The following is a 27,576-nucleotide window of genomic DNA, read 5'->3' on the forward strand; positions in this document are numbered from 1 at the left end:
GAGCTGCAACAAACTGTTCACCAGCAGTCCAAGCGATAGTATACAAGCCCCTCTAGGATCCCTTGGAAGAGCTCCTGATGAGTTCACCAATGTTTGCACATTAACCTCTGGGTGAAAAGCCAGCCAGAGGGATGTGAGAACTCCACTGAGCCCTCCAGAACATGACACAAAATGATGCAAGTGTGGGAGCTAAGAGAGAAAAGGTTTTGTGAGCCCAGAAAAATAATAAAATGTTTAAATCCTTAATTGTTTTTCTTGAAGGTTTATCCAAAATTGAGCTCTCCTTAAGTCTGTGAGTTTGCAGAGCATTGTCAATAAATTAGATCATGCACACAAGGCAGGGATTTCAAGCCAAAAAGCTCTAGCCACGAGTTGCTTAACAGCAACACTCCCCAGAAAAACGACTCGAGATGAAACATGAGATATGTATTAATTATCAATGGTCTAATAGAAAATTTAATGAAGACAAGTATCTTCTTGCACTTTATCCATGATAACGATGATAGTACGTCAGCGAGATGCATACCTTACAATGTGGCGGTGAATGTCAAGTCTGAAGCCATTATAGCAATTCACCACAATAATGGCTAGCCAATGTATGGACTTGTAGCACTTAATCAAAGTAATGCCATTCATCCACAATTATTTATGTTATGGTAACAAAGAGCTGCCAAATGCAAAACAAATGACATGAGGATTTGCAAGTGAATTCCTTCCCGTAAATTCTCCTTAGGTTATGCTTAAAGGCCCTCAGGATGGAAGTCTGTATAAATTCAGAGCGTTATCAAAACAGCGGTGTTATCGTGTCACATTTTACTGCCTATAAGCCATGAATCCAGCGCCATTGCTGAAATGAGCCCTTCAGCCAACAGAGCTGTATTGATATCATTTGAGCTGGCCCTGATTAACACCCAAGAATTGTCTTCAGAATTTTACAAGGGACTGGAATTTTGAAAGATGACCTTTGCTTACATCTGCCTATTAAAGAAACCAAAGACCCAGTTGTATCAACACTCATACATGCATTTAACTTAAAGGATATGAGCAGTTCCCACTTACCTCAATGGGCTTTGGATTAGAGCCATTATAATTACCAGCCATGATTCTCTATTAAGTGCAGTACTTTTCTTTCAGGGGCATTTATGTGGGTGTTTGTATAAAAACACTGTCAAAAACTAAGAACACCAGTAAATATAAAATGGTAACATTCAGGTTCAAATGCAATGAACTAATTTATTTTTTTTAACACTACATCCAACTGTTTTTCACTTCTCACAGATGTCACTGGAATAACTTGAATACAAAAAATCACCTAAGAACAACATACTACACAGACCAGCTAATATTGATTGCTTTAAAAATGCCCCCTGTTAAACTAAATAATAGTCAAATCTCACTGCAGTAAATGTGCCTTTATATCATTAAACACTAATTTAACGGTAATCTGAATGCATAGTGGAAAACATGAAAATGTTGAAAATGAAGGATCAATTTATATTTTTTTTGCATTATATGAGTCTCCAAAGCAACACTCGAAACAAAACAATCATTCCGTATCAGCTGGCCGCTTAGCCGCGCAGGCCAAAACTGGGACTAAGCTAAAGTCTAATACGCACTTTCCAAGGCGAGCTATGCCCCTGAGAGGGGATGCTGGAGGATGCCCCTCACCACAGGCTCTGGCCACCCTCGATGACCAGATTATGGCCCGTCATGTAGTCCGAGGCTTCGGAGGCCAAATAGACAACGGCAGCCTGCAGGTCGGTCGCCTGAGCCAGCCTCCCGGCGGGGATGTCCACCAGCCAGCGCCGCACCAGCGGCTGCAGGTCCTTGGAGCGGATGAGCGGCGTGTCCACGATGCCCCTGCAACAAACACACCCCCCAAGAGTTTAGGACCAGGTTTTCCCCAGAAGAAAAGGCAGAACTTATAGGTTTTTGAGATGTTAATTCGGAAGGAAAACCATGGAACAGCACAAAGGAGATGCACAAGTCCGACCTGCTCTGTCTCTGCTGAAAAGTCATGATGCAACTTTGGTAGGACTTCTTTCCTATTGCCTTTTGCTGCTGGTGGCCAGGCTTAGAGGTTTTCTAAGGTTTTTTAGAGGCTTCTAAGAGGTTTCTTAGACGTTTTTATTTGAGTACACACATACCTTAGCTAACAGCAGTACCCCCTTACTTTTAGGTTGTAATGACCTGTTTAAATTTTTTTATAGAAAAAAAGCATGGCATTGGAACTGAAAGTGCCTTGAACTGGGTCCATCACGGCTTTTGGGAACTGTTGTCCTTCTACCGACGTCCCTTCTCATCGCTTCGCAGCTCAATGTCACACAGCGTGTTCGTGTACAGCCCAGAAACTGAGAACAGCCCGACTTCCCATAGGTCAAAAAGTGGGGGAAACAAAAGCCAGCACCCTTCTGGGCACCAGACCCTTTCCACATTAAAAAGGAGAGGCAAAGATAAGGACAGCGCACCCAGTGCGGTTCCCCTTGAGCCAATACCTTGACAAATCACACCGCATTTACCTGCCTTGCCTTTTTTACATTAATGAGTGACTACACCATTTATTAAAACCCTGCTAAGTCCATTTTCTTCAGGTGCCCTAAAAATGAGTGATGCTTCAGAAAGCAGAATGCAGGGCGAACATTTGGCTGGCTTTTATGACTTTAACTGAGACTGATTTGTCATCCTCCTCCTTAACAACATATTTGTATTTTGCGAAATGTATAATTTTTTCAGCCCCTGAACAAATATATTTACATAACTGTGTCTAACGAGAAATTACATTTAACTTCTCAGAAATTACAATAACTAAAACCTGAACTGCCAATTCCACTTCATTAGTGTGGTAGAAATGCATTCCAAATGTTAATAAAAATTCCAACATGCTGATAAATTAGCGCTTCTAAGGAGCATGTGACACCTTGGTTAACATATTCAACCTCAATTATATTTCTCTTCAGCACCCTGTTATCTGGAACCTTTGCTGGCAATCAGAGGTGCTGTTTTTCAGCGGCCAATTTTCTAGATAATGTAGCTTATCAACACTGTGGGTAAACTTGCCAATGAAATCAGGCTGCACTGAACCACACACACGCTAATTGCATCTCTTTTTTATGCATATTTACAGACTGTCACTTCAAAGAAATCAGTGGCCCATTGAGGCAGCCAGTTAGCTGGAAGAATTGCCTCTTGCAAATGAAAATTAGCAAACAAGCTAGTGATAAATATGAAATGAACAAAGTATAAAAATACTCGTTTTGTTCAGAAACTTCATCGGCATCCCAATTTATACTTCTAAGGAAATAATTTTTTGAGACACACTGGATTCTGGGTATGAGATTTACCTTTTGTTTTAAATGAAGGCTGAAATCTGCTATTTACTCTGTTACAAAGTGGAACTAATTCCGACTTTCCCCCAAACATCTCTGTTTTCACTAATCGGGCAGGATTTAAATATCGGCTTTATTATTTATTGTAATTGTCAATAAACAGCAGAGCAGTTCAGAAACAGTGAGCGATGCAGCTCGCTTAAGCTCTGGCAATGTAATAAAATCAAACACATTCCGGTATAGGACTGCAGAAGGTTTACTTATTTCCCCCAAGCACAGCCCCCCGCTCTCCTCCCTCACTCTCCCAAACTCCTCGAGAACTGGTTTTCTTCACAGAGAAATGTGCTTTGAGCAGCAGACATGAAATATGTTGGACTCCTTTTCCTTTACGTGCCTCTCACCGTGCTTACAAAACCATCAACATAATCATTCTGGCTTTACACTATCAGAGACCAGAATAAGATCCATATGATTTTTAATTTTTTTTTAATTTACATATATGTTTTAACCCCAAGGGAATGCAGATTAGGGAATACAACACAGTCCTCCAGCACAACAGATTTTGCTAAAAAGAGGACGTTTTTCAATCTGTTCAGAAAAACGATCTTTGGCCTGATCACTGCAACCTGTAAATCACAGCACTGTGCCTCTCGCTGGACCTTTCTTTAGGTTCACTTCAAGTAGCAAAAATTATATGTGCAACAAAACTTCATTACAAATTTTTGTTATCGAAATGAGAGAAAAATATAGCGCAAAACTTAAAAGTTGCAAACACACATACTGATGGCACTATAAATATTAGGCATGTCATTGATACTACACATCTTCTGGGAAAGCTTTGGTGCCAAGTTGGGCAATTTAATGTTGTCGAACCCTTTTAGGCAGATTTTAGTTGGCTTCTAACCAGTTCCAGCAAAGACAACTGCCAATGCATTAATTCCCTACCTCATCTCGTATGCAGTGCTGAGCCTATCAGTACTTTCTGTTGCATGTCAATGTAATATCAAACTGCTGGTTCCTTAGCATTAGACATGAGCATCAATATTTCATTATTGATACACAGGACAATTCGAGACATTAGGAATAAAAAAAAAAAGCCTAAAACATTTCCACTTCAAGAGACACATTAGAAAAATATCACTTACCAGATACTTAACTGGAATTGTTACGTGCGCTCAATCCCCAAATGAGAGCAAAAAAAGATTCCATCTGTGTGTAACTTGATTTCTTTCAGATGAGTTATTAATTTGAATGAGTTAAGTACACTCCACTTAATCAGGAAGTGTTTAATCAAGAGATCCACTTAATTGGGACATCTCCCAAGGAATTAGATTTAAGTCCAAAGATACTTACCAGCAGAGACTGCTCCTTAATAGGGATAGTAATGCTGCTTAATTGGGACACCTTCAGGTGATGCTGGGGTGGTCCTTCTCCTGCCAGCTCTGCCTCTCCTTCCCCCGTGATGGGGTGATCCCACCCTAGCTGCTTTCTGACTCCTCGTACCCGTCGGGCTAAAAGCCTGGTACAGCACCGCACGGCTGCCTCCGTACCATCCCGGGGAGCAAGGCAGGCATGCAGGGGATGAAGCCTCTTTGCCCATCACAGCCTAAACACAAGTCCCTGCAGCCCATCAAGGGGGAATGGGGTTCATTCCCTGGACTGCTGAGTTTCATGGTGTCCCCAACAAGCTGGCCTAGCTGTGGCTGCGGGTTGAGCTGAAGATAAACTTCCAGCTGCCCCTCCCAAAGGTCATTACATTATGGCATTTTATGCCTTGCAAATCAAGCAAGGAGATGCAATTAGCCCCAAAAATGGACATTGATTCAGTTGAATGCCTGCAAAAAGGAAGTGTTCCAATGCTGTACTTACGAAAACCCAGAGCCCCTCAAAAGTCCCCTGCTCCATCCCACCCAACACAGTTCACATCTGAGGGGACCAGGAAAGGGACTGAACCACACCGTGTGCAGCCAGGCATCAGCCACCACTCAGTGCCCTGCAAAGGTCCCTATTCACACCCAGGGCCTCTCTGCAGCCCAGCCCCCCCATCCCTTTTGGGAATACTCTAGCACCTTCTTAATTTTGCACAGCATCAGCTGTGCAGCAGGCTACGAGGCAATTGCACTAGGTGGTGGCGTAAGGGCTGAGCGCAGTTTCCACGATACCTGGAGATGCTTGCTGCTGCATGGAGCAACAGGCAAGGTCAGCCAAAGCATCCAGGGAGTCTCAGCCACCTTCTCCCCGTGGGCACGAGGCTTGCCTGGCCAGCAAGACAAGCCTAAATCTTCAATGTTATAAATGCAATAAATTATCCTAAGGACTCTGCCGTAACATTTTATGCATTGATAACTTTTATGCATTGTTCTGCATGAGTTTTATGCACTCATTAAGAAATTAAGTTGATAAAAAGGGACCAGATAGGAAGAGGATAAAAAGGCCAAAAGGTTTGCACGGTGAAATATTGTTTAAGGCCAGGCTGGAGCGTTTGGAGCTTCAGACAGAAGTACGCTGGGAGTGCCTTAAAGTGTTAATGCAACCGTGAGTGGGAAGGGCAAAGGACTTAAGGACACAAATATTTTACTTCCCCAGAGATTATCTTGGGTACCGCCATGCCCTATAGCTATCTCTGTGGTCCTCACACTCCCCAAAATCCCCTTCTTTTATAAGATGGCTACATGCTAAGTAGGACATCCATGTTCAGAAAGACCTGGGCATTTGTGACGTTTTTCAACCCTGCGAAGTACTCCGACAGCATTGACAGATGCGCTGTTGCATTGAGGCAACTGCCCGGTGTTGGGTACTAAGTTCAAGTGGGTTGAAGATGCCCCTGTGCCTCACTGGGTCACATCAAGAGACCCGACTATAAGTCCGGTGGGGTCTGTGGTTCTGGGGATGGGTCCAAATCTGCGCTGAAATGCAGGTTCACATCTCATACAGGCAGAAAGGTGAACGTGAACGTGAACGTTTATTCACTCTCAAGCATATGTGGCTTTTCCTCCTGGTGAGGAAGGATCTGAGCTACATGAACCGCTGTAGGCTCCTTCCTCCAAGCACCACCCAGAGCTCCTGGCGGGCCCCGGCACGAGGGGCTCAGCCAAAGCTTTGAACAGCCAGGAGTACAACTCTGCCTGGCTCCCAGAGCTGTTCAGTCCAGGTCCCCAGCTGCGTCCGGGGGAACTGCTCTGACCAGAATGGGGGACTTTAAGGACAGCAAAACGTTTGTCCTCTGTGCGCCCTTTCTGGCTGTTCCTCCGCAAAGAAACACTCCCCTTCCTGTGGCAGGATTTTGAGCTCAGAGCTAGATTTTAAGACAGGTAGGGATGATCAAAATGCAATCCCGTTTTGGCTTGAAAAGTAGAAAAAGAGAAGCGTGACTATTTTTCCTCCAAGCTCTGACAACTGCCTCCAGAAACATAACTTCTTCAAATACGAGTATTTGCTTCCAACTTATACAAAACAATGACTTTTGATCATTCAATGGGTATTTTTAAAATTTATGTAAACCCTTTAGAAATGGGCAATTCCTCATGTAAGAACCTCCTTATCTGTGATTGCTGTGAATGTGACACTACTATCCCACCTCTGTCGGTAAAGATTACCCATGTGTTTTCAGACAGAGTTCCTGCCAGGTCCTGCTGAGCTTCCCTAACTCCCTTCATCTCCCCCAGCTCCCGAAAGCCAGTGTAAATTCACTAGCACTAGTTGTGGAAACACTAGTGCAGTGCTGCTAGTGTTGGCATGGGGAAAACCCCGCTACAAAGTAAGATGCTGTTTGAAGAATCTGTGGATCATATAGAGCAATGGCTGGAGTCACTGGTATAATTAGTAATAAATAATCATAAGGACGACAGCTAGCACAAGACCCACAGTAAAAACAGAGGCACTTCCCATTGAACTCTGTAATATTGTTTTTACTCCACTTTGTGGACTGAAATACATGTAATTTGTTTTTCCTAATTTGATGTACATTATATCTTCATTATTACAATTTAACTTCTGGGTTAAAATCCTGCCCTTCTTACTTACTCTGATTGACTTCAATGGTCTACGGAATTTGACCGCTTCCAATTAACGCTATGCACTTGGGTTTCTGCTTAGCACTGTCGTGCACTGTTAATTGTTTAATAAAATGACTGCGTTGGGCATGTGTGCGAGAGACAGGGACAGAAAAAGTGTATGCGACAAGAAAACTTTTCTTCGTGAATAAAGACCATAAAAAAACCATACAGCTTTAAGCCTCTAAAAATAAGGGAAATGTAATATGTAATAAATATATATATATTTACAAAATTACACCTGGCCTCCTGTGATTGTCAGTGCTGAACAGTATCTCAATTACAGCTGTACAATGTGGCTTTTAAAGTGCATATATATTTGTCTCAAGTAAAAAGGGGAAAGAAGTATTGTCTATTAAGTGTCAAAAACCTTTTCTTTAACCACAGAAGGCTTGGACAGACTAAGGAAATATTTCATCTGGAAGAGAAATGCTAAAAACTACCCTTCACGTTATTGGAAAACCTATTATCAAATGCTAAAACCTCTTCTTAAATCCCTGAGTATACACAGCAACAGAGCAGGCTTGGTTCTAAGTATTTAAACCTTTGTTAAGGAAAAGACAACATAAAAAGGGATGCAATCCACCTGCTAATTAGAAACTTTATTTGCCGAGATACTGTTCATTTGAGCTTTTTAGAACACTTCATTCTCTTTGTACCTTCAGAATGAGACTACATTTTACTTACGGGGAAATGCAGTTGACTTTTACTCCTCTGTCAATCCACTCGGTTCCTAGTGTCTGCGTTAATTTTACGACCCCAGCTTTCGAGGTGTTGTATGCCAACTGCTTCTGCGGGTGCGGGACTAGAAGGGATTCAGAAATAGAAAATTATTTATTCTCCTCAAATTAAGGTAACTTCAGCACTACATGGACAACTCCCTGCACTGAGATGAACTATTTGCCATTTTCTCTGATACTAGGCATGGAGCAACCAGAATTTAGACACCCACAACAGAAAACCTCTAAATATGTATTTTGTCATCTCATGGTTTTGCCTCAGCAGCTGGGCTAATGGAAAAAAATGAAGGGAAAAAAAAAGAAAAAGAAATAAAGCCATTTAAAACGTTCTGTATTTGGGCAAAGCCAAATCCAATGTATTAAATATGCATATGCAAAATTTGTCTACTCCCAAGAAGGATAAATAATCACCTACACACATGCACATTCATATATGATAAACAGGTATATGTTTATATACTAAATAATTGCACACTGAAATACTACTAAAAAATAGTATAGCATAATGATATGATATAATGTAATATGACCTAAGTGCATAATAGATTTTATATAACATATTTTATTATATACAGCTTCTTGGAACAAATTATTCTCCTTAATTTTTAAGTTATCCGTAGTATAGTCTGAAGCAAACACATTGTATTACCTAATCAGTGTTTGTGTGGATGTGAGCGCAGGTGCGTCCCAAAAATTCTGAACACCCACCACTTTCAAAATGTGAAGCTTTTGAAAATGTTTCAGAGATGTCACATGTCAGTCAGAGACTAATTACAACGTTCAAGCTTGTTAGTGCCGTGTGCTCGGGTAGCTCTGCCCCTCCGCCAGCTCTCACGCTTGCAGTATTCCCAGGAAAGCTACTTAGGGACAAATCCCCAGTGGGTGTAAAGTGCTTTAAACCCACGGGAGTCAGACCAAATTGGTCCAGCTGTTGGGATTTACACCCACAAAGTGTCTCTCCTTGGACTTTTTTGGCTGCCGCAATGACTTCATTAAACAAATCCAGTGCAAAGCATAATTAGCACCGTACCGGTACTGAGCATCACTGAGATGCTGACTCTTTCACGGAAGGAGAGTGGGGAGTGCTAAATACCAGTAATCGCAAAGGCAAGTAATTGTAGCCTGTGGGATTTGGTAACTCTGAACCCTGGAAGCAGGTGAGTCGCTGCGTTTGTGTAAGGTACAGCAGGCAACCTCCCAGCATTTTGATGAAAGCACATAAGCGACACTGGTTAATGGCATTAAATTGGTCTTAATTTATTAAGTTAAGCTGATGCATCAGTTCTAGATCACTACCACCCATGGTATCCCAGCACATCCACTATTGCTTTTATTGACTACAACTATTTGAGTATGTCAATTTAAAGGGTGAGAAAAAGATGATAACAAATTGAGTTATCCAAACTGTGAAAGAGCCAAAAGCCCTGCTGAAAATGACTGAGCATGTGAATAAGGACCTTTGCCTTGAACATAGTTGTTTGTGAATAGATTTAAAGCACACACACATGATGGGAGCAACAATTAGCGTCTCTTTTTTCTGCACGTGCTGAAGGTTTGCTCAGAATTTGGAGGCCTTTTGCTTGCTACAAAGAGCATTTCACACCACAGCTCCCCTCTGCCAGCGCTTCTTCTGTGCTCATTTTCTGTTCAACATGAAGCAATTTGCATTTCGACCATTGCTTTGCCCTCGGCGTGTGCCTGTCACCCCCCAGACACAGTGCACCGTGTGGGCTCTCAAAAAGATGTGGAATGTAGTTTCTTGATTAATTGCCATGCATCAGCTCCAAGTTACATACAACTTCGGTAGTTAACCTTCTAACCTCCCAAAAGCAGTTCTTTGCTAAACTTTCCAAACATGTCTGTTTGTGATAAATCATTCGGCGCTTGCTAAGAGGATAAGAGTTTTGGCACCAGCTCTGCACCTCTAGCACACATGGGTGAGAACAGCAAGTTGCTGTAAGCTATCAGAATCAGCTTTCTGATTTGGGGTGGGTGCTCAGACAGGGTTTTCAAGAGTCCTTCCATGTAAATGCTTTCATCTTCACAAGAATATCTAAGGAAGGTAATTCAGAAGCTGAAATTTGCCCCTCCTGAGACACTTGGCCCCTCTCAGTGGGAAAAGCTGAAGAAGAACCCAATGAGTGTTGTGAAGCTCGGGTGCTGGGTGGGCTTTCTGCAGCTGAGCACCCCGCATCACCTCCGCTGCCCTTACCTAAGGTGGTCTCTTCTAGACAGAAGAGCAAATCTGCAACCCTCCAAACTCATATAAAACAGGGCTAGAGCTTGTGAATAAAGGTACGCCTCCAGCAGTGTCACAAAAAACTCTGAATTTGTAAGGCTTCTGGGAAGTGAGGGCACTCACTTCTGTTTCAGATGGAGAAGATGGGAGGAAAGCAGATAAAAATGCTACCAACATCAGCTGCATTACATTTTAAACACCTGACACTGTTTTTCCAACCTTGTTCGGTGCATAAGGCTTCCAGCCTGACCTTGAAGCAGCCATGTAATGTTAATGAGAGGTGCACACAGATAGAGAAGACCAGACCACTTACCACTAAAGATATGCACTGTAAAAATTACGGATCTGAGTTACACCTGTGTAAATCGCAGAGCCGCAGCAGCCTTGTCTCCACTGCTGAAGCATAAGTCTGGAATAATTCCAGTGAAATACCAGAATCAAAATGCACATATGCAAAATGTATGTAGCTTATCTTCAATTAATTGAAACTGATTCTGAGCAGTGTATCTGGAAAAATCACAAATAAAAACCTCCCTATCCTGCTAAGTGTCTCCTAATTTTCCTGTATCTCTGAGGAAGGACTCAACCTACAACAACAAAAAAAAATATCCCCTAACTATTTCTAGAAACATTTCATACTATGCCAGTTGGCCAACATACTTAAATAACCAACCAACCAACATATTTATTTAACATTCAGCAGATGGACATGATATGAACATCGTGGTTTTCAGTCGTAGTTTTATAACTACTAGGTTTTTTCAATGCCAAGATTCAAACAGGTTCAGAAGGTAAACACATCTCTTCGTCTCTTGACTTCTGGCCTAGCATGCATTAACTTTCAATGACATTTGAATGCATCTTGCAATGACCCTTCCAGGCTGCTCTGAGGGTTGCTTTCCAGTGTTTGTTCCTGCTCCAGGACCCGTACCGCCCTCAGACATCAGATGTAATCCCCATGTGGGTCTCGGTGGACTTGGCATGCCAGCCAAGGAGGTGCAGCCCCGAGCTGGGGCTGGGATGGATGCCGTGGTGGAGCGGCGTTACCTTCCCGTTCAGCAGAACTGTGCCAGGGCCTGAAGGAGAAGCTAGGGAAATGCCTCTCCTTAAGCAGTGGAGAGCACTTCTGGGCTGCAAGGGCAAGGCTGGGAGCAGAATGCCAAACCAGCAAACCCCCGGCTGGTGCCAATTTCCAGAGCTCCATAACTTTCTCTAGGGTGGAATACTTCCCAGTAAATTTTGCTCTGTGATGATGATGTGGACGGTGACAGCCCAAGCCCAGACCAGAGCCCGGCTGGGCATTCAAAATCGAAAGCTTTACATTCTTTTCAAAACTATTTTTCTTTGGGAGATTTTGTAACTCTGCAAAGCTGGGGTGGAGGGATGGTGCCTGTGTTTAAGCATAAGTAAAACAGCTGGTAAAGACGCTTGAAAAAAAGATTAACAACGACATTATAAATGCATTTTTGAAGAAACATTTAAAGTTACTGTGCAATAAACTGAGCAGAATGTCACAGAATGTCAAACTGGGCACAGTAAAAATAAATGTTATTCCCAAGGAAAATAAAAAGACTGCATATTTATGTAACATTCAGCAGATGGACATGATATTAATACAGGGGTTTTCAGTTGTACTTTTATAGCTACTAGATTTTCTTGCCTAACTTGGCAACCCAAGGCACCATTTGATTTTTGGATTTGGACAATACTGCAACAGATGTCCAGACCAATAAAATAAATTCCTAAAGGGCTATGCTTAATTTGTGTAATTGATCAAGTTTTGTTACATGGGCCTCAGTTCACCAGCATGTAACTGCCTTCCAGATTAGCTCAGCAGTAGGGATTTCATTCCATATGTTACAATGGTTTATTGGCGCTTTTGACAACACTGCTGATTCAGCAGCGTTGGTGGAGACACCTGTTGGCAACGATAATGAAATAAAACCCACAGTACCGGGGCAACGACTGGCACAAAAGCTTTTGGGTGGCTTGTAAACATCACAGGGGCACGGCTTCCTGCACTCAAATGCGTTTTCCCGAAATTACTGGGGAGCGCACCAGCACCTCTCCCGTGCCATCGGTGCATCGGAGTCAGAGAAGGTGACTCCACCTCTTCTATAAAAAGTAATAAGTGCTCTAAAACATAGAGGACAGATAAATGTTGAAAAATGATATCAATAAAAATTTTGTAGTACATTTCCTCTAATACAAAATGTCAGTGATTTACTCCTTCCCAATACAGGTTTAATTGATTCAAATAGCATCGGTAGTAATTAAAATATGGATTCTGAAGCACAACTGTTAGCTCTCATCACTCACCTATTAAACTTGCCATAGATGCTGTGTTAATTATCTTCCCATATCCTTGATTCAGCATAATGCGGCCTGCAGCCTGTGACAGAAATTAAAGGAAAGACCAGTGACCCTTTTTGTGATTGTGCTAATAATGACATGATAATAAATTAGTCTTCACTTTTCAGAAGAGTTTATGTGCTAACACATTTTTTTTAAGCACTTGATATAAAAACTTGATATAAAAATGGCTGATGCAGGAAAAATCCCATTGCCGTTTCAGACCCTCTTCACTGTTGGCAATATTTTTCAAAATAATCACTAATGTTGGGAACGCCCTCCCAAAGTTGTCTGCTATTCAGGAAGTGTCAGATAGCCACCCTCCAAAAAACCCTGGCCATTCTTAAATGCCTGGGCTTGGGCAGCCAGTAGGTACCAGTGCTTCTGAAAATATTAACCAAAATCTGTAACTGGTATAAAGCAAATCCCTCCTTAACTCCCCCCAAAGGTAGGACCAGTTCCATTGTGATAATTAGTAATAAAGTGCTGTTAAATCTTGGTAAAGTAAATGCTTAAAAAAATGTTACCCATTTGCAAAACAAACGAGTACAGCGTCTCACACTTACTTGGCAGCACAAAAATAATCCTCGTAAATTAATATTAAAAGTTTTGTCCCATTCCTCCAGGGAAGTATCTTCGCTTGCAGAGTTCATATTGATCCCCGCATTGTTGCATGCGATGTGAACCGTGCCCCAGCGAGCTACAATTGTATCCACCATCCTTTGCACATCCTCGGGTTTGCTTATATCTGCTGCGATGGCAATGCTTTTAATCCCTGCATACAAGTAAGTGATGAAGTCAGTAAGGGAATTCACAGAGAAATAAAAAATCTGTTTTATGATTATTTAGTAATACATATACCTATATGTATTTTATATATATGCCACCTTAATTCATTGCTCCACAAATTGTAATAAAATGTGTGTTTGTTATTGCAATACCGCTATTAAAGTTGCTAACTGGTGCGAGGTTTGCTTGTTGGAGGCAAACATAAAACCGAGGTACGATAGTGGCGTTTGCCACTCCACCGGGACGAAGCTTTGAACGCTGCACCATCTTCTGTCCAAACTGCACCATCTTCTGTCCAAACCCTCAACTGCAGCTTCCCCACAGAGAGCATCACTCGGGGGTGGATGGTGACAGCTCAGGAGCAAGACAAAGCAAAGGACTCTCTCATTTGCTCAGGTGTAGATTTTTTTAAGGCCAGTTTCCCCCCAAGACGCTGCAGAAATCAAACGTATTTGCCCAAAAAGTGCTTTCTGGATGAACTACAGCGTCCAGGCGGCTGGAAGCTTCAGACAAAACCAGACCAGTTTTAGGTGGGAGCTAACTGGGAATGCCTGCAGGTTCCCACGTATGGTAGTCACGGTGCCTGGCCTTATTTGTTGCAAATCACACTACCAGAATAACACAAACGTTCAGAAGTTCAGAGATTTACTGAATTAGAAACAGGCAAAAGTTGTACTTTTTTTCCCCAGAGAAATCCAGGCATCGACTTTTGCACCAGTGCTGATCCATAAATAGCTTCATTTAATTTACTGTCAAAATCAGCTTTCAATACCCTTATTATTAAACAACTACTGAGGCACGGGATGCAATAGGATTATACCCATCCTGAAAGTCAAACAAGGCTGCCCAGTAAGGGCTGTGGTGAAATGGGTCTTAACTCACAAGGAGGGGGGCAGCCGCTGGGGTTGCACCATAGAGCAGCAATCTGCAAGCAAACAGCGCACAGGTAGGAAGTTACAGCTGTTAACGCAAGATGTTTTACTTCCATTTAAATGGAAAAATTATTCCCCGTTGGTCCCTCTTTTCAATTATTCTAATGAAAAATTTAAAAGAAGCCTTAAACCTATCCTAGGAGAGCAGAAGGCTCTCCCAAAATGAAGCTTTGAGATGGAGATTTCCATGAAAGCAAGGCAAAAGAATAACCACCCAGTGATGTTGGAAGAAAATGACAGGAAAGCGGCTTTTGGATGGAAAAGCTCCTCTTGATCTCCCATGCTTCCAGGAGCCTGCCAGAGGGCACTCCCCAAGGTGATGCTGGTCTGGGGTGCTCCCCATGTTGGGCCATGGGACTTAACGTCCCCTCTGGCCTTCAGCTATGCCACGGTCCCCTTGCTTTCCATGGCAGAAAAAAGGGCAGACTCATAATGCAGCCACCCACAAAAATGGATGCACGTTCTGCCACAAAACAAGACCTCTTATTTTATCACAGGTTTTATGCTAAATGTGTTGAAGGAATAAGAATAGCCAGACAACCCATGTTGCTCCTCCTAATTGTTATCAAGACATGTAACATACAGGGAGCTGCCGCAATCTTTCTTATTCAATTTACAGACAAAATGGGTGCAAGCGTGTTACTAATGGTAACAGAATGAGGCTCTTCACCTGCCCTCCAACTCTCACCCCATTTATGGCTTCGTCTTATAAAATAGTTCATAAAAACAAGACAAAAGGTGCCATGCATAAATGTCTAGTGAAGAAGCAGTGAAGGCACACTCACTTCAAACCAGAGTCCCACACTTGACCTTAATCAATTCAGCTGATATCCCTGCACTCTAAGAGGGGGAAAAAACCACTTTCTGTCTCTCCACTGTCTCCCCAAACCGTCTGTTAAAAATAAATTTAAAAAAATAAAATAAAATAAACTATGGAAAAATGGCTTAAAATCTGTAGTCCTAACCAAAGATAAGAAACCTAAGACATGACCGTGCTGCTACATGCACGACAGTACCAACGCACCTCTACAGTCCTCGGTTTAGTTTTGCAGTGCTCGTGGAGGCAGTTTTGTGATGAGAAGGGCAGGAGAGGAGCCCAGTGGCTCCGTGCTGGAGAGGCACTGATGTGCTGAATTTGCCCAAAGTGTCCTTCTGCAGGGGACATGTACATAGCCCCCCTGCCATGGGGCTCCGTCTCTGCTCTCTCCGTATAAATGGAAGTAATACATTGCGTTGAGACAAGAAGATCAAAAGTGACATTGCGGGGAAGGCATTTGCATAGTTTACAGGGAAAATGCACATTTTAAAAATCCCATCAGACTAATTCTTCCCTTAAGGTACAGGCAGTGATTCCCCCTGAAGACAGAGGGGTATGTAGTGGAAGGTAACCCTCAGGATTTTTTGGTTATGTTTCATCATTTTTGGTTCTTCTGTCAGGATCCATTAGCAGCTCCTGAAAAAGGTATTCACGCAGGATCTAAAAACAAAGACCCCTGCAGCCAAGGGAGATACACCCGAGCTGTCTAACAAAGCTAAAACCGAGATCACAGAGATTCTGATGCTTAAAACTCACCATGAAATGATGGCACCATCCCAAAAGACAGTAAAGGGCTCCTTGGTATAAGAAGTAAAGAGGGTTTAAGAAAGCTAAGCAAAATGTTTTGAAAAAGTGTCTGTATGGGAATGACTTGGGGCACTGCGCTACTGCATTTCCAACTTTGAGTTTGAGACCCACAACCAAAAAGGGGGGAAAAAAATCACAGCTCCTTTGTGCTTATTATAGCGGGAAAAATACGTATTAATACTACAATTGCTTCAGGTTTACTCATGTGAATATTTTGGGGGTAAAGCTAGCTGAACCTTTTTGTCAAAATTTATTTCCAACAGAGTATGTTACTTCTTTGAAGCCAAAATATTTCACAGAAACATATTGATTTCAACAAAAGTTTTCAAGGCAAAACTTCTGAGGTCCAGGCTAGACTCTCTAGTTACCTCTGGAGAGAAAGAGATTGAAAAACTGACCTTTTCAGATCCTTTCCAAAAACGGGCATTTGGATATAATTCCCTTTCACAAAAGCATTACAAAGTTTGGGTTTTGTTCCAACAAGGAACGACAATAAATTTGAAACCTCAAAAACCATCATGAGATGGAATAGACGTGCCCTGACCAGCTGCACTGGTCAAGTTGATAGAGAATATGTGACCTCAAAGGATAAAGATGTGTAAAGACTGAGTAGTGAGATTTTCTTTACTTTAGACTGCAATAATATTTGCTATGCCTCATGACCTCTCCAACTACAGTTTGCAACACCCCCCACCTCCTCTGGGCTTGCAGCCCACCGGTGAAGGAGCAGAGATGTAGGGCAGCTGTTGAAGGATGAATGATCAAACTCTTACTGAAAATGCCCTGGAGAAAAGTTAAGATAGTTTTCAAATAGGCTGTTGGCATCCAAACTCTCATGGCTCTAGCAAGTAGCCCATTTCTATCTGAATAGCTCTACTTGATATGCAGGGTCTCACTGTGAAAAAATGTCCAAGAGGCAAGTTAACTTGTAGGGCACAGCTACTTTGTGCCAAGACCATATGGCTTCAGTGCATAAGAAAATGAAAAGCTTCAGGGAAGGAGGGACCAGATGACTCAAGAATTTGTAATAGGAGCTGGACACTTTCTATTCTAGGTCACTGGGATCAGACCAGCAATGAAAGCTTTAACCGGTACACTGATACTCAGCGTAAAGTGTCTCCTGCTAACTAGATCTGAGATCGGGCAGACTGGGACTTTTTAAGATGTTCTCTGTGTAGGCTCAGGATGGTATCAAAACCAGAACTGAACCACTCCTTACCCCTTCCTTGGGAAGCTGACTGAGACTGGGTGATAGAAACACATCTGCAGGGGCTGTTTTTGCTGGAGAATATGGTCTCCAATGGCCTAATCCCTTTCTGAAATCAGAGTGGAAGCAAATACTGGGGACTTTATCCAAATGGGAACGTGAAAATTTCCTGGGTAAAGCTCCGTCTTTAGAGGCGATGAAGTACTGAACTTCGAAGAAGGCTCAGTTGTAGTCTCACAAAAAGAATTATAAAATGAGTAACACTTCCTTTCTTTTCTCATTAAAATTATATTTCCAGTTTTCTTTTTCCCCCTTACAATTGCACTTTAGCATGACTCCAGGGGGAAATTCAATTTTATGTTACATTTTCTGTTTTTACTGTTAAAATAGAAGTGGCTTGTAGAGGATTTTACCTCTTATTTGGGATTTTTGTTATTACGTCTATTAGCATTTTGTTCCTATATCCGATGTTGCATGTTTGAAAGAACTGTAGCTGAGGGCTTCAAAAATGACTTTGCCTCGGTTTGGAGGTATAATGAGAGATTTAGGCTGACAATGCCTCTACCCTGTTTTGGCTCATAGTCCAGACATGAGGTATGGAAGAGGTGCCAGGGAAGAGGTATGCGCTAACACGTTTGTAGGCCGTGTCTGTTCATCCATCCTTAGTAAAGCCTGAGGTGCCTTGGCTGCTGCATGATCTACTCTGAGGAACATCAGGACTGGATGAAAGAGAATTGCACCACAGAGAAAGGCTCAGGTTTGAACAAGGAAAGCAGCCTGTTCCAGCACTCATCACCAGGTCGTGTACAGCAGGACCTGCAGGTTAGTCCCGTGCTTACCTTTGAGGCTAAGCTCACGCACCACTGCTTCTGCCTTTGCAAGGACCAGATCCACAATGGCTACTTTAGCACCAGCTTCCCCCAACGCATGAGCAAAGGCTCTTCCAATTCCCTGCCCTCCGCCTGTGACGTAGGCCACCTTGCCATCCAAACGCAGCCGGTCAAGGATGCGGCGCTTGTTATAACCCCAGAAGACGTCATCCCTCACCACTTCTTTCTAAAACAAAAACATATATACATGGCACAACAAGGTGCAAAGCTCAGCAAGTGATAGCTGTGAAGGACTCTGCCTGTGAAAATGAGGTGGGAGCATGAACAGGGATCCATGTCTTCTCGGCTCGTTATCTAGTACTAAAAGTTTGACTTATTCAAGCTGGAAAGCACCTTTAACCCCACAGATATTAGTCTCAATAGGAGCACTAAGGTGCAAGACAATGGAGCAGAAGGGCTGTGGGTTGGGGAGATGCACTAACCACTCCACTTACTTGAGAGTTGGGTATGGTATTTCCCGACCCAGCTTCCCATGAGAGATGGGCCATGTACAATGTCTTAGAAGATGGCTGATTAAGTCTTCTTGTTATCTCACCCCCAGGACCTAATCCTGCCCTCATGCTCAGCTGGCTCCAGGAAGGCACAGAGGCTAAGAACAAGTTTCCAAAGGCAGGATTTGGCTCAATTGGAGTTCAATCAAAATATCTTCACAAGGCTGGTGCGCAAATAAAGATATCAGCCAATAACTTAAACCAAGCTGTCATCTGATCAGCTGCCATACATCATTTCCCCCTGACTGGAATCAAAATGGAAAATACAAGATGTTTAAAATATTGGGTTTGAAATGCCAGAAATTGCCAGTGGGTGTAGTTTTGGGAGCGCTCAGAAACTGCAAAACAATCAAGATGTTTGGGTCTGGATTTACAGAGTTAGGCCATTATGATTCCAGATGGGAATTTCATTACATCTGGATGATGACCACTACATAAAAAGGAGAAAGATAAAAGCACCATCTTTTCCACAGGACAAGCAAAATCTAAGGACATGAAAATATTAAGCTCAGAGACCATAGCGGGTATGACGTGCTGCCTTTGGGCAAAAAAGGAGCTACTTCAGAAATATTGCATTGGTTCATTACAGCTGGGCGTCAGCTCCACCGGCCCCCACTCCCCTGCGCGGGAAGGACCACAGACCTCTGGGCACAGGCACCCGGCGAGCAGCACGCCGGCTGCTCCGGGGGTTTATCAAAGCACCGGTGTGGCTGATCCAAAAGATTTTGCAAGGAATCAGCATTTAATAGCTTTAGTGTAGCCCTGGACTATTGAGACTAATACATGCCAAGCCCTAAGCTGGTAAGTCCACGCTGCACAGTACCACGGCACAACAGAACGTGAGTTCGGGCTCTTGCCACCAAACTCCTGGAAATTATTTTGTCACTGACCTCAGCAGAGCCAAAATTTCCCCAGAAGTGCTCACAGAGACGAAATACCTTGGATTCAATCACTGCATCTGGAGGTGCAGGGCTCCTTCGAATGATGCTCAATCCACTTTGCACAGGTAAAATTATCTGTGAATATAGCACATACACACACAGTTCTCAACTGCTTTGTACCTGGCTTGCTATTACCCAGCTTCCACTGATATGAAAGATAAGCCCTTCCTTCCTTAGGCTACAGTAGCTTTTCTCCTACTCCTATTCCTTAGCTGAAATTCCTTCCAATGCAAATATGTCAGGCATTTGTATTCGCTCACATTCCTCTTCCAAACTCACGGCTTCCACAAATGCCAGGAAAAAAATGCAATTTTCTGTCTCTGTTTTCTAAATCAGTGCCAGCTGCTGAGGTTTCTGGGTTTCCACTGCCTGGCTAACGCTGTCATGAGGATATTCCAATCTTATTCTTGGAGCTCAGCAAACCATAATAGCAACACTTTGGTTTTCTTCAGCATTTGCTAGAACATCTGTCCTGCACCCATAGATAAATGTCAGTGGGTTTTGCTGCCTACCTTCTCTGATACCATTATCACACTTTAGTGGACGTTGCACTCGGTGTGGGAGATTCAACACCAATATCAATCTATTAGAACATTAGATACAGAAACAACATGTTATGTACATCCATTGAATGGTGAACAGTAAGATTCAGGGCATGGAAAAATGTCGTTAATTTTTCCTCTTCCAGAAAGAAAAGCTGTTGCTACCGGTATGTTGATGATAGAATAAATACAGAATCACAGGAGGCACCTCTAGAGGCTGTCTGACCTGCAGATAGACAAGGACCTTAAGCCTGAGGCACATACCAAAACCTCCTGGGCAGGAGCTGTGGCAGGGGGAAGGTGGGAAGGGGGTGCTTGGAAGGAAGGTAGCAGACCTCACCTGTCCCACCATGGGATCAGCCTTACAGTGCAGAAGGGCAGGCAGGGATCTGGCCACCCTTGATGGCTCCCCTCAGCCACAACAGCCCCTCTGCGACCCTGGTACAGCTGTGGCATGAAAGTAAGCTTTGCAGGCTGGTGGCTACTGCCCTGGGGTAGCATCATTCATTCCTGCTTTTAAAGTCCGGGAGGATATACTTTAAATGTTGCCTCTAAAACCATAACATATTGTTTATGCATCCTATTCCTTCTTTTTATTTTTCCTCCTGGAGTAGGACTTTGTTGACTCCTATTGTGCTGGTGATGCCCTACAGCCTCCAGAGCCTTTCAAGCAGAGCGGCAGTTCCTTGGCTATAGTGTAGAGCTGATTATTCACTTTTAAGTGCTCCACTTTTATCTTGCCTTTAACACTGTATATGATGTAGACAGAGAGTAGGGATCATTTCTGAATATAGAAACTCATACATAAAGCTCAAGTGAGGTGAATTATAATAAAATTTGAGTTCATTTTAGGTCCCCTGGATAATGGCACCAACAAAAGAAACATTTTAAAGAGTACTTTGCAAAAATCCATAGATACAGTACCACGGGCACCTTAACCAATTGCATTGCACTAACCTGCTCAACACGAGGATCTGAATTAATCACTGTATTTAATTTTCTGACAGCTAGCACATTTTCATCAGATATGTTCTCCAGGTAGACTTGTCCTTTCATGAGCGTATTCTCTACACAGATCACTCCATCCGTTCTAAGCAAGTGGTTATCCATGACAAAGCTGTAGTAGTTAACAGCGTTCCTTTGATCAGCATCAATAAAGACTATATCAAAGTGCTCATCCTCAGCATGTAATGCCTGGGAAAAAATTATGTTGGAGAAAACACTAATTATTTACCTGAAAATGTAAATATTGCCATTAGAATGCCCTTCATATAACGCCCAAACCAGAAGAAACCCTGTTGTTCTAGGGTAACATTGCTAGAATTACTTCTGGAGATCTTGGGAGTTTCCCATGCTTTGCAAAAAATTCTTCAGCAATGCTGGTGCCCAAAACTGTGAACCTCTCAAAGAAAATCAGGATATAAAAGAAGATGGCTCATCCCAGTTTGTGGTGTTGAGAGTCACAGAAGAAACCTCTGCATACCTAGAGTCAAAGCAAATTGATCCATCAGGGTAAGGGAGAGGACTGGCGTCAAAACCCTGTGGCTGAGGTGATGCAATAAGTTATCTCTTCTCAAAAGAGTAACTGTCAACATATTGAAGAGTGGTGATTATATCGGTCTTTGGGAAAAAGAGGCGTAAAGCTGATCCTGGGAACTGCAAACTAGTGAGTCCCACTTCAGTAGCAGGGAAATGGTTGAAATCCCAATTAATAATAGAATTATAAGGCACATAAAAGAACAGGTCATGATAGAGATAAAGCAGCACAGCTCCTGCAAAGGAAAATGATGTTTCTTTAATCTAAAAAAAAAATGCTTTGGATCGCTCAGCAACAGAGAGGATAAAAGAGAACTGGCTGCTATCATCTAATTGGATTTTCAGAAATGTGGCACACCTTCCCTCCAAGCAGGCTGCTGATGATAATGTATAAAAGTGTTGATGGATGACCAGATGGGAGCCTTTACAGCCTTCTCCTGTGGCAGTTAATGCACTCGCTGCCCAAGAGGCTGCTATGGAATATTTCAGATTCCATCTGGGACTATTTAACTGCATCTGTGTGCGTTGCAATGAAACAACGGCTCATCCACCTATCTCGGCAAGCAGAAATGCTTTCAAGTCTTGGCATTTTGAGTGAAAAGAGAAACAATTATGTTTTCCAGAACTCACTGTTTCTACCACAACTTTTAACAGTACTTCTTGCGTCCAGATTTCCCTTTTGTGTTTGGAGACATTGTGCACAATGAGTGATGAGCAATCCCCTGAGATGTAGGAGAGAAAGCAAATGGTAACAGAATGTGGAAAACTAATTTGTTTTCGGCAGTGAGGTTGATGGCTCCCAAACAGAGATTTCAGGAGCCTTTCTGAAGTAGGGAGCATGTCATTCAGACAAGGAAAATGCGGCAAGTGGATCATTCAAACTCTGAATTACTCTGTTGTGCAAACTGGTGTCATTGTGAGCTTGTTAGTGGTTAAGAAATTAAGCCTGCCTGAGAGCCTGGATTGTCACACTTAACTGCACATTCTTGATAGCGCAGAAGCTCTGCCAAAAGCGTTCATGAGTCTGCATTTAGGACACCTTTTGATACTACACTATAATGAAAGAGGACTTTAAGGCCAAATATATGCTGGTTTATAATAAATGTAGCAGGAACTATGACATCTGGTTTCCTGGGATTCTTCTTTTCATTTGATAACCAGTAAGAAATTTTTGCCCTGGTTACCTCTTGAGCTGTACTGGGGGAAAGCAGCAGGAACATCTTTGATACTGTGGAAAAGCATCTTATATCAGGCTGCAACTTAGCCGGTCTGTCCAATGTAGATACTTCAGGAAGGGTCAGAAGATGAAAGCTGGGAGGACTTGTCCGTTGGGAAGAGAGATGGAAGTCTCATTCCCTGGAGAGAAGAGCCAAACCCAAAATCAAGTAGTTATCATGACTTATCACTACTTTCTGTCTTGTGACCTTCCCGGGCAGAGAAGGTGGGGGGCAGACATTCAGAAGCAGATGTGGCCATCTCTGAGCATATGTTACTACTGCTCCCTAATGAAAAAGAATCTCACTTTTATGCATTGACTTCATTAGGTCCATATGGAGTTGTGTAGCTCTTTGGATATTAACTGGACTTCTCATTTCTGCCCTCTTTCTGTACTGTCTACCTGCTGAGAGCTTATCTCCTTCTTATCTATCTTCTGATACAGATAAACCACCTTTTAACTTCACAGCTTTCATCCTAGGAGGGTGCCTGTGTTGTATGTGTGTCCAGCACATGCCTGGTTTGTCCTTGCACCACCTGGCTGTGCAAGGCCACTGTTTGGAAGGCATTTCTTTTCTGCCAGTTCATCAAGTCCCGAACAGCCAGCCGTGTAGGTCAGTTGGGCAGCTTTCATTTTTCTAGATACCTAGTACTAGACACCTGTATGGAAGTGCCTGAATCACTGCCTTGGAGTTTGTACTGCGCCCCTGCCATCATTTGAACTTCTTGGTTCCCCAGCTTCAAGGCTCCTGTTCGATTTTTCCATGTTTAGTTGGAAACAGCTCCAGGCCTGTAAGGGGAATCCATGAAATTCCTTGATCCAACTTTGCCTCTGGAACAGCCTCTACACAAAAGCTGCTCCACAGGAGCAGAAGAACAGCCACAGGAGCGGGAAAGCGCTCAGTTTCCTGGAGCTCCTTGGTTAGCAGAGTACGGGTCACCTGGACAGGCAGTCACCATGGCCAGGGTACCGCACTGGAGAGGGTTTCCTCGCCGACAGCACCTGCTGCTGAACCAAGAGAGCCAAAAAGAAAAAGCTGCCCTACTGGTAGCTCTGACTGCAGAGCTAAGCACCAGAAATATCGGTGCAGTGATGGAGAGAAGAGGAGACATTACCGCTGTCCTTCTCAAAATGGATGAGGGCTTCAAGACGGGGGACTGACTACCCTTCTCCCAGAGAAGACTGGGCCAGGCCCTGCCTGGGACCTCACAGCACGTTGGAGGTGCCTTTGTCCTTTGCTAGGAGAGAGGCAGAGCCCAAACCTCTCCAACTGCGAGGAAAGCTGAGATACAGAAGGAAATAATCTGCCTGCAAAATATCCCACTGAAACTAATTTCCTGAATGTTTACAGTTCAATCCCTGCTCCTTGCTACAGAGGCATCATAGATGGTAACAGATGGCAACACAAAGTGTCTTAATTCAGTGCAAACTTGGCTAAAATGAATGCTTTTGCTTACAGTGAGTCATTAACTTCCTTAGGGATTAAAAAAGAAAAAAAACTTGCAGCACTGCATTGCATAGAGGAGATGCGTCGAAAGCAAGCACAAGAAAGGGCACAGCAGCGCTGCTGATAAATACAGCAAAAGACCTGGGAAGACCTGGGAGAGGACATCCCAAATAAAAACATGAATGAATCTTCTGTCAAAGCTGAGAGAAAACCTGATTGGAGTTCCGATCAGAGACAACACTCTCTCATAAGGCACGTATAAACTCAATCAGAAAAAAATGACTGTCCAGTTCCTTCGATATGGATCATACAGTCAGCATATTCGTAATAAAGATGTACTCAAAACTTATTACCTTCCCTATGCCTTGTTCTTGACCTAAATGTAATAGCAATCCATCCTTAGGGTACATAGAATACATGAAAAAGTACAGCTTCCTTTTAAAACACCATTAGAATATTTTACTGTATGTGGACATACACTCTTGTTACTCCTAAATGCTATTCTATTGAGTACAGTTTATATTCACCAGCAAAGCTAAATCTCTAGGGAAGCTAGAGAGGGAATGCAATTTCTAGTAATAACAGCTCACAACAGTGAATACTATCCACTTATCCCCACAATTTCCAGCTATTTTGGACTCCTTTCTGAATTAACCTTTCATATCAAAAGGAGCAATTCTGCACACTAGAGACTCCGACACAATTTCATGCATAATTTATTCACTCAGTTCAACATTAAACGCAGAGTCCTTGACTTTGTCAAGGTGGATTCTGTTGGCAGACTTCACAAGCAGCAAAACAGGAGAAATGAGATCTGCAGCTCAACCTCTTCACCTATTCTGTCTGGCAAAAGGAGGGAAAAAAGGAAAAAGAAAACCCCGACATGCTTATACAATGCCCTGCAATCAGCAGAATCTGCTACAAACATGGTGTTACTTTATGTGGTGCGTTTTCGATTTTAAAATGGAACTATCAAAATCATGGATGGGAATAATTTGCTGGTAGTTTGCGTTCCCTCTGGACTCAATCCTGCATCCATTGTTCTACCAAAAATCCACCAGGAATTAAAGGAAGCTCTTTGTGCAGGATCAGGCCTCTTGCTCACAGCTGATGCATGGCAAAGCATGTTATTCAGGCACAGCACGACAGAGTTAAGGAGCTTGTTGGGAAGGGTTTTCAAAAGCTGGCCCAACACATATTGAAAAGGTAGCTAATTCCTGCTGAAAGCACCTGTATCAAGGACTGAACCCAAGGAAAGGCTTACCCACAGTCCACATTTCAAAATATGATGTAAAAATTACTGAGGTCACCGGGCACAGAGGCTTGTGCCATGGTGTGTGTGAGTTACATGCGTTGGTGGGGGCCTAAACTCCTTGGCAGCCTGTCCCTCATGCATGGGAAAGGTGGATTTTTTTTCCGTCATGTCCTCAGGTACCAGATGAACCCCACTGCGTACCTGAGCTCCGCAGCCCGTCTGGCATTGAGCATCCTTTGACAGCTCAAAGTCCCAATGATTTGCAGCTGGCTCTGATCTGGGAAAAGAGACGGGGAGGCTGGCCATCCCTGCCCATACTGTGTGTTGATGCAAAGAGCAGTAGGAGGGTTCAGAAACCCTGGTCAAGGTGCCTCTATGGATTGATGTGCTGCTTTTGCACTGCTCCCTGCTTGCTCAGAGCCCTGATGAGCCGCAGTTGTAGGTGGAAGAGCCAGAGCCACGTGGGTCCCACAAAGGCCCCACTGTCTGAGGTGCACGGGCACAGACGCGTCACATCCTTGTGGCAACTGCTGCAACGTCTGGCAGCTTTCCTTGTAAAGGGCATCAACGGCAGATGTGGATACAGCACTGGACACATCCTGCAGCACTTGGATGGCACCCACTACCCGAGGCTAGGACGGCACTCTCAGGTCGACTAGTTTTCCACGAGAAGTGAGAGTACATCACATACCTTCTGGCAGTTTGATCTTTCTGAATCGTAGCTTCATGCAGCAGAAAAGGACTTCCCTGCTAGGTACTTATATATCACATGGCAATTCTGTGCTTTAGACGAGCCAGTGCAGTGAGGCAAATCCTCTGCTCCCAGGAGCTTCAACTGCTGCAAAAAATTGAGGACCAGCAGATAAGCAGAAATCCTGCCATCCTGCACTCGGTTGGAAGCAAAATTCAGCCACTCACCAGAGCAAGAAAGCTGCAGCAGACACCTCCAAAGAGCAAGTGGCGAGTGACCACCTCTGCCCTCTAATTTCTTTAGAGGGACAAGAATGAATAGACATATTCATAGACATATACCATAGAAAACAAAGGCAATCCTTGCCAGAGCTTTTCCAGATCTCCTGAATCTCACCACGCTTTTCAACTAGCCAGCTCTGCTCTAGACCAGCCTTCCTGCAGATGATGGGGGACAGGAACGCTGTTGTTCTCCACCTCCATGAAGCTGAGCTGTGAGAGCTCAGCTGTGCCATCCCTGGCCCATCTTCTGCCTGTGACCCCCTCATCCTCCTGCCTTTCAGCATGCCCACATGGCAGTGGAGGAAGCTTGCTTGGTCTCCAACCAAAACTGGTCTTCTCTAGGACAGAGAAGTCAGCACGCTATTTACAGCCTGAGCCTCTTCCATGCACCCAGGTGTCTTCCCACACAGCTGCCTCACTCCAGCTAGGCAAACCTCAATGACACCAAAATGCAAAGGCACCAGAGAGACCACCAAATGCATTGCTTCATCATTTACAGCCATTGGGGATTAAGACCTGTAGGACAATCCTGATCGTCCCGATATCAATGACAAAATATCTGCCGGGATGAGCAACAAAAGTTCAGAGCCCTGTGCAGAAATCCTGCGTAGAGGGGTGTCCCCAGTGCTGGGATCCCTCCTGCCAAACGCGAGCATCTCAACTCCCATCAGCTCCGCGAACTATATGAATCCCTGAGAACCTGCAGACCTGGGGTCAGGATGTGCCTTCACATTGCAACCAGAGGATACAAAACCAGTTGCAACATTCTGTTTTAAGGATCTAATTTTCATGTCTTTGCTCCCTTCTTTAATCTCTACACAGCATGTACTCTGCTTGCCTCTAGATATTTTAATTCAGTCACAGTAAGTCAGTTGCACAGAATGGGCACTAGAGAGCAACAGCAATTCAATTAATTTCACACTCTCTGCAGGGAGCTGGGATTTTAAATGCTGCACATTGCAGGTGATCTGTAACATTTCGTTTATTCATATACTTGGCAAAGGTCTTTGTTTCTTTCTTATCAA

General features: G+C 43.4%; 1 protein-coding gene across 1 annotated transcript; it reads right to left on the reverse strand.

Annotated features, from left to right (window-relative positions):
• Window positions 1-1,213: 1,213 nt before the first annotated feature.
• LOC104053892 (3-oxoacyl-[acyl-carrier-protein] reductase FabG) lies at window positions 1,214-25,885 on the reverse strand. Its single transcript, XM_064455657.1, has 8 exons — window positions 25,781-25,885; window positions 21,083-21,319; window positions 19,581-19,658; window positions 18,101-18,317; window positions 13,276-13,484; window positions 12,677-12,749; window positions 8,066-8,183; window positions 1,214-1,860 (listed from the first exon to the last, which is right to left on the reverse strand). Exons 1-8 carry the CDS (start codon window positions 25,883-25,885, stop codon window positions 1,665-1,667), a joined length of 1,233 nt encoding a protein of 410 aa, XP_064311727.1. The 3' UTR covers window positions 1,214-1,664.
• Window positions 25,886-27,576: the final 1,691 nt, after the last annotated feature.

This window comes from Phalacrocorax carbo, chromosome 6 (genome assembly GCF_963921805.1).
Source record: "Phalacrocorax carbo chromosome 6, bPhaCar2.1, whole genome shotgun sequence".
NCBI classification, from domain to species: domain Eukaryota; kingdom Metazoa; phylum Chordata; class Aves; order Suliformes; family Phalacrocoracidae; genus Phalacrocorax; species Phalacrocorax carbo.

What these genes read in the sequence shown, in the direction of transcription:
- LOC104053892 (XM_064455657.1), bottom strand. Translation starts at nt 25,885, where the DNA reads ATGGCCAGCCTCCCCGTCTCTTTTCCCAGATCAGAGCCAGCTGCAAAT. An exon ending in GCGTGAGCTTAGCCTCAAAG is followed by an intron (nt 13,485 to 18,100) that starts GTAAGCACGGGA and finishes ACTTGTATGCAG; the next exon opens with GGATTAAAAGCATTGCCATC. An exon ending in ATCTATGGCAAGTTTAATAG is followed by an intron (nt 8,184 to 12,676) that starts GTGAGTGATGAG and finishes AATCCCTTCTAG; the next exon opens with TCCCGCACCCGCAGAAGCAG.